A 10,034-nucleotide genomic window follows, 5' to 3' on the forward strand; every position below is an offset into this window, starting at 1 on the left:
TTTGTGTCGAGAGCTCTGCAGAGACCTTGCTCAAGACTTACAGAAAGAGGGACTTAAGGTATTTATATTATTCAGGTTACTTGCAAAAAGTCACTTTGCACTCCAACAATTCTATGCAGCTCTAGTATAAATGCTTTTGTGGTATAAATGACATTTATACCATGCCATCTATTTTCAGAAGTCCACACTCTTTAATTGCAGATGTTTAGAATGACTTAGGCAGCATTTTGTTGTTGTGTGGGTGGCTATCTAGCAATACCTGTGGGGTGGAAATTAAATCGAGTTTTGAAACATGAAAAACTAATTGAGTTATTTGGGATATAAAAATTTTATGCTAAAAGCAATGTTTGTAAGGGAATAATAGAACTGGTTGTCTATAAGCCATGCTTTGGTCAATCATGTAATACAGATGCATTTAAAACACAGTTTCTCTCCTGTATACATACAGGATCCAGCCAGTTTTGTAATTTAAGAACTTGACATGTGCCAAACTTGCTGACAAGTTATTCACACCTTTCAATGGTATTAGTAGTAGAAACAGTCCGTTTAGTCCTTCTCCCCAGATACCTGTTTATTACTTGGAAAGAACAATTCATATTTTCTTTAAAGGTCTTATGGTAAAGCAAGGAATAACACTTAAGACCTAAAAGAATTGTTGTTTATCTTCTTCAGCCATAAAGATTGTCTCAAAAGATAGGAGGTTGAAAGGGAGATGATGAGCTGAGGAGGACAAAAGGATAAGCTTACAGAAGCATCAGAACAAAGAGAGTGCTATTTATTTACATTTTGGATGGACATGATAAATCACACAAATGGCTTGGGAGGTCTGCCAGGGAAGTATCAGTGCCAAACACAAATACTGTGTGTGGCTGTGATAACACAATGCAGGAGGAAGTAAGTTTTCTGTGATCTGTAATGGGTCATCACTGTTGTGTTCTTAATAGTTAGGATATGTGGCACTGAAAATTTCAAGATGAGGAAATAGGTTTTTTTAGATGGGGTAGAAGTTGTGCCTGTGGCTAAAACATGAGTTTAGTTGAATGTGCACTGGGGGCAGATGGTCTGCTGAGAACTGCAGTCAAATGACCCAGTTCAGAGAATTTGACTTTTGGCAGAAATTTAGAGGCAAGTACAGAATCTTGCAGGCAAATTCTGGGGAGTGCCCCTTGCTGTGCACAGAAAAGCACACGGTCTTGACTATGGCTTAATGCGCCTTACATAGATGCTACATAATAATTGTTTCTGTGCCATATATGACATCCGTTTTAAACCTCTTTTTTTAAATTGCATTCTTTTTTTTCCTAGGGTAAAACTGTTACATTGAAGCTTAAGAATGTGAACTTTGAAGTTAAAACAAGAGCTTCAACTGTGCTGTCCTCTGTTTCTACTGAGGAGGAAATATTTACTGTTGCTAAAGATTTGCTAGGAACAGAAATTGATAGTGTTGCTCCTCACCCTCTACGGATAAGACTTATGGGTAACATATTTCCTAATCATTCTTCCTTTTCAGAGTTAGAAAATCTTTAAGTATTTTGAAATAACACATCAACTGGTATAAATGCATTTAGCCTTTTTCTAATACCCTGGTAGTTTTTGCAAAGTGAAACAGATCTGTGCTGAATGAGTAACTTAGGAAGTTTTACTAATGAGTGCTCAGTGATGACTTAGGAAGTTTTACTAATTGAGGTTGTACTTTTTTTGTGCAAAACCAATCGCATTATCCTGACAGTAGAATCTTGATTCACAGGAGCACTTAAGTTTGCTGCTTTAAAAGAGCTTTTAAATCTGCTTTGCACCACAACAACGGAAGTGTTTACTGATCTGAAAGCACAGTGTTCTTCAGGAGATGTGAACATTTCTGACAACAGTAAACTCTGTGTTTTGACCCTAAGACATGTGTTTCAGCTGCTTATGCATTCTGCTTGAAACATTTAGTGATATATAAAATTTACTTGTCTAAGATATTAGAAAGTGCTGAAGAAAAATATATTTTGATGGGTAAAGTTCATGCAAAACTTTCAGACTGAATTCTATATAACTGTATTTATAGCTTTGTGTTATAATGCAATCAGTTAAAACTTCAGGGTACTAAAATTAATAATATGGTTGGGTGCTTGGGTCTGATAAAATTGTATTGACATTGTGATGCATTTGGAGGTAGTCTAGCATCTCTTTAGAGATAAATTGTGTCTTTATTGAGTGAATGTATACTTCAAAACATGTTAATTAGGAGTTAGTATCAAGCTTTCATAAAATTGTTGTTATAAGTTTGTTTTTCATCATTAGGTGTACGAGTATCAGGATTTCTAACTGAAGAAGAAAAGAAATACCAACAAAAAAGCATTACAAGTTTCTTAAAATCAGGAAAAGAAAATGGTGTCCTTAGGTTTCAGACTTCAGAGAAGTCCAACCAAGAGTATTTCACAAAAAATTCAGAAGCACCTCATAGAGGAAGTTTTTTTGACCAAAAACGCGCAGCAAGACAGTTAAACAGTGAGAATATTTCTCCAAATAAAAGGAGAGGTAAGCAGCTCTTTCATGATGATAAATCATCAGCAAATTTTGTGGAAGAAACAAAGAAAGTCACAGATTTACAGAACTCTAATGTTTGTAAGATCTTCACGTGTCCTGTTTGCTTTGAGAAGCAAAGCAGCAATAATTTGGAAGAACTTAACAGACACATTGATGAGTGCCTCAATGGGATGTGTCTTAAAGATACTGCGGAAATATCCAAGAATGACAGTTCAAGAGAAAATACACCCAGCTTTCTTCCACAATTTAAAAATGAGTATGTTGATATATGTCAAAAAATTAAAACAGATCAATTAGCAGGAACAGACCAGTCTGCAAGTGTATCTGACAGCTCTACTAATAATAGCACAGAAAAATTTAGTTGGATAATACCTGATAAATCTCCCAGAGAACAACAGCCTAGCAATCTCAGTGACATTGCTAGAAATGTGTGTATGAAACAGTGTCTCTTCCCCAAAAGAATATCACAAGACAATGAAGATGATTTTGACAAGACTGAACATACAGAAGGAACTAGTTCATCCTGTTTCTTTGAAGCCAAAGAAGACAGTGTTCTTGTTTGTCCAGTTTGTAATTCAGAACAGAAAACCACCAATCTTGTGTCATTTAACAGACATGTGGATGTCTGCTTAAATAAAGACCTTATCCAGGAGCTGGCAGAAAAAGAGGATTTTGCTACTAAGACTTATAATATGGAAAACTCAAATGGAGTTTTCTCTGGTAAGTATGTACATTAGTATATATTTGATTATTCAAATTATCTGCTTTTGCAATTAAGATACTTTGGCAATGGTGTACTTAGAACTTTTTGGGACTTTGAAATTTTTTGCTCAACAAGCTCATTTAAATAAGGCCTATAAAGGAGTGAACATTTTTATTTTAAAAATATCAGATTGATTTTCATAACAAACTAGATTTATGAATGTGATGTTAGTTTTTCAGTGCCCTCTCATTTGTCACAAATGTGACATAGGAATTACTGCTCATTTCTGGAAATGGTATGTTAGTTACACACAGCCATATTCAGAGATATGTTTGTAAGGCCACTGAGATTTAAGTGAAGATCATTGAACATGTCTTCAACCTGGATTGTTTCAGATTCAGTTAACAGAAAAGCTCCATTATGTCATGTGCTGGAAAAAACAGGGAGATGAGAACTAGAGCTTAAAGGAGGAAACTTCCAAGTCTGTATCACTCATGTTTTCTGAAGTAGTTTCTCTTTTTGACAAAGAAGTCATGTGCAGGTAGTAAAGTATCTGCCTAAAGTAGTCCCTCATCTATTTTGGGAACCTTATAAAAGGAAATTAAAATGCTAGTGTGTTAGAATTTTCAGAATACAATTAATACCTACAATAAGAATACTTTACAAGAAAATTTTTAAAGGGATATTGCTATTGTGTGTGGAAACAGGCTTTAATTTAAATTGAAGTCTTACATTAGGTGAAGTTTCTTTTTTGCGCTCTGCAGGATAAAAAAATTTAAAACGTAATTTTCAACTGCCACCTTGAAAATCAACTACGTTATGCTGAAATATTTCTGAAAACTGTTACAAGATTCAAAGTAATCCTTTATAATCCAATAACCTAATGGCTTTTTGGTTTTCTCTTTTAAAAATGGTAATATAAACTACAGTACTCAAGCTGCAGATAATAAAATATCTGCTTCTTGAGACAGATTAAATTTTTTAAAAGTTCTTCCATGTATATGATTTCTGAAGCATTCTTTCTTTATTGAAGTAATTGATTTTGGTTGTTTTCAATTACTTTTAAGGAGGTTTAAGCAAAGGACAGCAATGCACAAATCCATCACAAGGAACAAAAAGGTAAGTGTTTACTGGAAGTTTGAGTACACAACTTGTTTTAAAATAATGAAGTCTAGAAAAACATTCAGTATTGTAAAACTTGTGTTTTATATATGCATTGTGTATTTTAACCTCTTACTGTTGTGTTTTTTTCCCCTTTGTTTAACCTTAGGTCTGGAGTAACAGCTTCACAGTCAGTATCAAAAAAGGCCAAGTCAAGCAATTCCAAACATACAATCAAAATGTTTTTTAAATGACTGTATAGCAACATGTTCCATATGAAGCACTTCATGGAGTTTTATGACTGTAAGTTAATTTAGCATTGGCAGTAGGCTGGATTCAGGTACTTGATGTTTTGGAACCATTACATTTCTGTATAAGAAGAACATGATGTCTGAGAAGAGGTTAAATGAAGGGTTCTCCATTTCTCTTCCCTCTTTCCTTTCTCTTCCTTTTCTTTTCTTTTCTCTTTTTTTCCCACTTGTTTCCAAGAATCAGAATTTGCTAGCACTTTGATTTACCTCCCTAGAACACAGGAATCATTAGCTAGGGTGCCTCACTGTATTTGCTGATGGCCCTCTTCCCACACCTGAACATCTGTCTTCTCTGTTGATTTTATTGTAAAAATAAAAGTATGAGATTAACTGTGTGATAGTAAAGAAGAGTTGTTGAGTTGCTTGATTTCAGCTAACAAATGTCTGTCTTCATAGTGGACACAAAATGTATTAGTCTCGCAGTTACACAGGACAAGAACAAGAACTTAGAGCACTATCAAGCTTTCATTGTTGTTACTGAAAATTACTTCAGTAAGAGCTGATTGACCAGATCTGAAGGACTCATTATGGTGAGATACACAACGACTTCACTTATTTTAGAAAATGTTAAAAAATCTATTGATTGAGAGAAAGATTCCTCCAGGATACTCAGACAAATGCTGCTTGATCTTCAGCCTTTCCAAAGAGACTGAAAACTTCTTTGCAGTTTGAAATTGTTGCAGTGAGTAGCACTAAATTTATGCTACGTAAAAGGTTACATGGTGCAATAATAATGAATTATGTGCAAATACAAAATAATGAACCTTCTTATTTTTAGCTATCTTTCTCTTTAAAATTATTTTGTATTTCTGAATAAAGTGTATTATGTGAGTGCATACCTGGAAAGAGGAAGTTAAGTGCAAATATTTAAAATGCTCTGTTTAGATTTTTTCTGTTCACACCAAATTGTTTAAGACATTTTATTATAATTAAATATTTATCAGACAAATAATTTATTTTAACAGCATATTTCTTTGAAGTTATACAAACAGTGCCAAGCCCTGTATGAAATATAAATTGCTTTTTAACTGCAAAATCTTTTAAAGAAGTGGCTGCTGTAGAAGCAACTATTTTGTTGTTCAGCTGTATGGGGATTTGCTTGCTTTTTAAACCAACCAATGTGTACATGATATGTCTTAGATGCCCAAGCTCAGTTCAGAAAATGCTTTCCTGTTTCCAGAATTGCTGAAATGATTACACCATCTCTACCTGCTTATCTGTTTGTTTGTCAGATGCCAGTGTACCCACAGCTCTGTCATTTGAATTCATGTTGGTGTTCCCTTATCTGCTTTGGACTGAATCAGCTGGACTTGCTCAGACTGTAAATTGATTCAGTCAACTTTTTCTAAACCGGGTCAGTGAGCACTCAGCATGAGCTGTTCTGTTGACAGACATGGGAACTTTTGGTTGGAAAGACATAAAAGCAACTGAGGGAACATAAGGCTTCCACTGCTGTTTAGAAAATGAACGTCTATCCCTTTTTTTATCTCTGATTCAATAAAGTGTAGAATCTAACTATTATCTTGTCATTGTGTGTATATCTTTAAAACATCTTATTTTTACATAAGCATTACATAGCAAAAAGTAAGCTACTCTTAAGTACTTGAAAAAAATAAGTTGGCTTAGCCTCAAAAGTTGTCTTGCCATCTGTTTAAAATGGAAGTGTCATAGAGTTAGCCTAGTGTCATGAAAATGTTCTGGATATGTCTGCATTAATGTGAAAATAAAACTTACAGTATGATTTTAAATTATTTATTACAATTCCATAGTGGGTTGACCCTGACTGGATGCCAGGCAGCCACCAAAGTCGCTCTTGCTAGAGCTCACCTCTGCAGCTGGACAGGGGAGAGAAAATATAATGAAGGGTTCATGGGTTGAGATAAAGACCAGGAGAGATCACTCATCAAACACCATCATGGACTAAGCAGGCTCTAATTAGAGATATTAATTGAATTTATCACTTAAAAAAAAAATGAGAACAGGATGAGAAGCAAAATAAGGCTTTAAAACACCTTTCCCACATCCCTCTCTCCTTCCCACCTCTACCTCCTCCTCCACTGGCACACAGAGACAGGGAATGGTCAGTTCCTCACACATTGTTCTGTTCACGGAGAGGAGTCTTTCCCCTGCTCCAACACACCAGGTTCCTCCCATGGGAGACCATTTGTCATGAGTCCGTCCTGTGGACAGCAGCCCTCTGTGAACTGCTGCAGTATGGGTCACTCTTCCATGGGGTGCAGTCCTCCAAGGACAGGCTGCTCCAGCATGGGCTCCTCTCTCCATAGCTCTGCAGGTCCCTGCTCCAGTGTGGGCTTCCCAAGAGGTCACAGCCTCCTCTCAGACATCCAGCTGCTGCAGCGTGGGTCTCCTCCATGAGCTGCAGGTGGATCCCTGCACCCCCCTGACCTCCATGGGCTGCAGGGCCCACAGCTCCTGTCTCACCATGATCTGTACCATGGGCTGCAGGGGAATTCCTGCTTCTCCACTGACCTTGGTGTGTCCAGAGCTGTTCCCCTCACATATTCTCACTCTGTTCTTCTGTGGTCACAATTACAACTGTGCAATAACCTTTTTTCTTCCCAAATCTCTTATCAGAGAGACCTTGCCACCATTTCTGCTTGACTTAGTCTTGGCCAGCTGCAGGTCCATCTAGAGCTGGCTAGAGTTGGCTTTGCTGGACATGGGGGAAGTTTCTGGCAGCTTCTCACAGAAGCCGCCCCTGTAATTTTTCTCCTACCAAAGTTTGGCCTTGCAAACCCAATACAAAATTCTATGTGTTTACTGGTTTACAAGTCTTTTTTCCCCCCTTCTTACAGTTTTTATCCCATATTTATTACTGTTTTTATCTGAAGAAGGCCTTCAGTTCATGATAAAGCGTTGTCAACAGTTTCTGTAATACAGTCTTCTTGTTTCTTGTGAAGACTGTATAAACAACATTTTTGTTTTGCATTTTTCTCAGTGACTCTGTGTGTTATTCAATTAATCTTAAATTAAAATCTGTTTTCCTTAGTATCTGACAGTTTCTTTGTAGCTATCTTTAACTTAATTGTAAATGATTTCCTGTATGTTTGCCATGCCACATCCGTAGTTCTGAAGCATGTGAATGATCTAGCTTAGCAGCATGTGCGACTTCTTGTGTAGTGTATCTCCTTATTTAAAGGTATTATACCTATAAGTACTTTATCTTGAATTCCTCTTTCAGTTATGAGTAACAGAGAAAAAGGGTAACAATTCTGTGATCCTAATGTTATTCCCTCTGCCAGTTCTGAAGAAAGGAATTTAGACTACACATCCAACATGATTGAGTCTTACCTTACATTTTATTTTCATATTGGCTCTACTCATTTCTGTATGTATTACTACTGTTATCTTAGGTATTAAAGTGCTCAGATTTCCTGTCAGAGTGAAAGGTCTGTGAAGGCAAGTAAGGGCTATCTTACACTACTTCCTTGCTCTGCACTTTGTTTTAGATTCTTCACCTCTCTAAGTTTCTGTGTCAGTCTGTCAGCAGTCTGTTGGGGCCATTTGGAAGGGTCAAGATTGTAGGAAGTGGTTAGAGAGAATGTGCTTGCTACATATAACGTTTAAGCACAGGATACGCTGTGAAATAGTATTGTATGTTAGTAATTAGAACTGGAAATTAGCAGCTGGTGTTCCATGACTGAAAATTATGATTGTGCTGTAACTGATGCTCTGTATAAGACTGCAGATCTGTCCCTCCTTTGATGCCAGCTTTGTAGGCAAACATAATCACTCCATGGTTGTCTGTTGTCACTCATGTTGAAAAGGAGCATTAACATTGAAAACAGTCTGTACGTAAGTCAGACTTACAGAAACTTACAGAAACTGTCATAAGTAATACAGACCTACCTTTCTTCCTTTTTAAAAAATGCTGGAACATTTGAGTCGTGGGAAGCAAGTAAAAGTGAAACCTTCATGATTCAGTTACAGCTAGATCAGTTGCTTGTTCTTCTCACTGAGCTTACTTTCACAGCCTTGTTTTTCTTTCAGCTGAGTTACACTCACCTACTGGAAGTACAGTTGGTGAAACTGTATTACCAGACTGAAGTGTATCAATTCTAAAGATTCTTATACATCACAGCCTGGCTATACCAAAAATGTTTAAAGGAGATAAGAACCGTGAAATCTCTTTATCTATGGTAAGCAGAATCTGAGCAAATAGTTTTTGTATCCAAGTTTGTTAAATTTACAGACTCTTGAGTCTTTTAGATTAATTTTATTATGGAGTGGTATGGTGTTAGTCATCTTAGAAATTAATATGATTGTGTAATTTAAGAAAAAATTACAGTGAAGTAACTCAAATGTGTCTACAATTGTGCAAGGCTGGTGGTTCTGTTTTCTTGAACTACTTTTCCTATATTTATTTTGAAATAGCAATATCAAAGGCTGTTTTTAAAGTAAAATTCAAAGTAGTCACTTTAAAAAATGCCCTGTTGTGGAAAAAATAGTTGTCTATGTGAATGGAAATACCAATTCTGGCTTAAGTAGACCAAAGTCATAGTGGACTAAGGGATAAATTGAAAAATAGGTAGGTTAGATAAATCTCAGTGTGTCAGTTCACAAAACGTGCACCTTTGGGGATGTGTGTTTTGATTTTGACAGGGCTTTGACAAAAGCCAGTGCAAACATTTTCTACCTGAAATTGAAGGGTCTTGTGACTGGATCAATACTGCTACCAAATGTACACTGTTATGCACATAGTTATGCAAATTTATGTCAGAAGCACCTCAGTCTCTCACATCCTAAGGCTGTGTGAAGGAGGAACGAGTACCAGGATGGTCATTACTCTCTCCTGTCTAGTGAACACTGATTGACAGTGATGAGAGTAACTCTCCAAAATGGTCTTCAACCTGCATAGAGAACTCCATGACTACCAAATACATGCACCTGGCTCCAGGCATCCCATGCCAATCTGTGATACCTCTGTGTGTCTGTACACATATGCTTATGGCATGGCTTTTCAAAAGCTGTCTGGTGCAACGGGATTGCCTTTTGTCTCATGTTTGCGCACAAGGGTGTGATTGCTCCTGGCACACAAGGCTAACCACCAGGGAAGACCTGGGGTGCATTGGATGGGGGCAAGGATATCCCGTTCAGTGCCTAGCCACTGTCAAGAAATGCAGTATATTTAGTGCTTGGTTGCTCTTAGAACAAGCTCTTAAAGCTGCTCCACATCTCTGTTCCTTCCCAAGACGGTGTCCAGGCACCAGTGGGGTGCTGTGCTGATGTGCCCGCAGGGTGTGTTTGGCCCGGCCGGGTGTGCTGGCGTCCTGGGAACCGGTTTGTCGGGGCCGGGACACCTCCCTCGGCTCACCGGCCTGGGGCCCTTTCCCTCGGCTGAGGAGGAAGAGGAGCGCAGGGCAGCA

General features: G+C 37.4%; 1 protein-coding gene across 3 annotated transcripts in view; it reads left to right on the plus strand.

The window, feature by feature from the left end:
• POLK (DNA polymerase kappa) overlaps positions 1-6,163 on the plus strand; it is a 35,316-nt gene extending 29,153 nt beyond the window's left edge. For all 3 annotated transcript variants that reach the window (XM_066180752.1, XM_066180753.1, XM_066180751.1), the window contains 5 exons: positions 1-58; positions 1,306-1,477; positions 2,287-3,252; positions 4,303-4,354; positions 4,506-6,163. The exon at positions 1-58 is cut by the window's left edge and continues 39 nt beyond it. In XM_066180752.1, coding sequence (XP_066036849.1) covers positions 1-58; positions 1,306-1,477; positions 2,287-3,252; positions 4,303-4,354; positions 4,506-4,590 — 1,333 coding nt within the window. In that variant the 3' untranslated portion in view covers positions 4,591-6,163. The remainder of the gene's footprint in view (positions 59-1,305; positions 1,478-2,286; positions 3,253-4,302; positions 4,355-4,505) is intronic.
• Positions 6,164-10,034: the final 3,871 nt, after the last annotated feature.

Source organism: Chamaea fasciata, unplaced genomic scaffold (assembly GCF_029207755.1).
Source record: "Chamaea fasciata isolate MVZ Bird 193981 ecotype frontalis unplaced genomic scaffold, bChaFas1.0.hap1 SCAF_4, whole genome shotgun sequence".
Taxonomy (NCBI): Eukaryota; Metazoa; Chordata; class Aves; order Passeriformes; family Sylviidae; genus Chamaea; species Chamaea fasciata.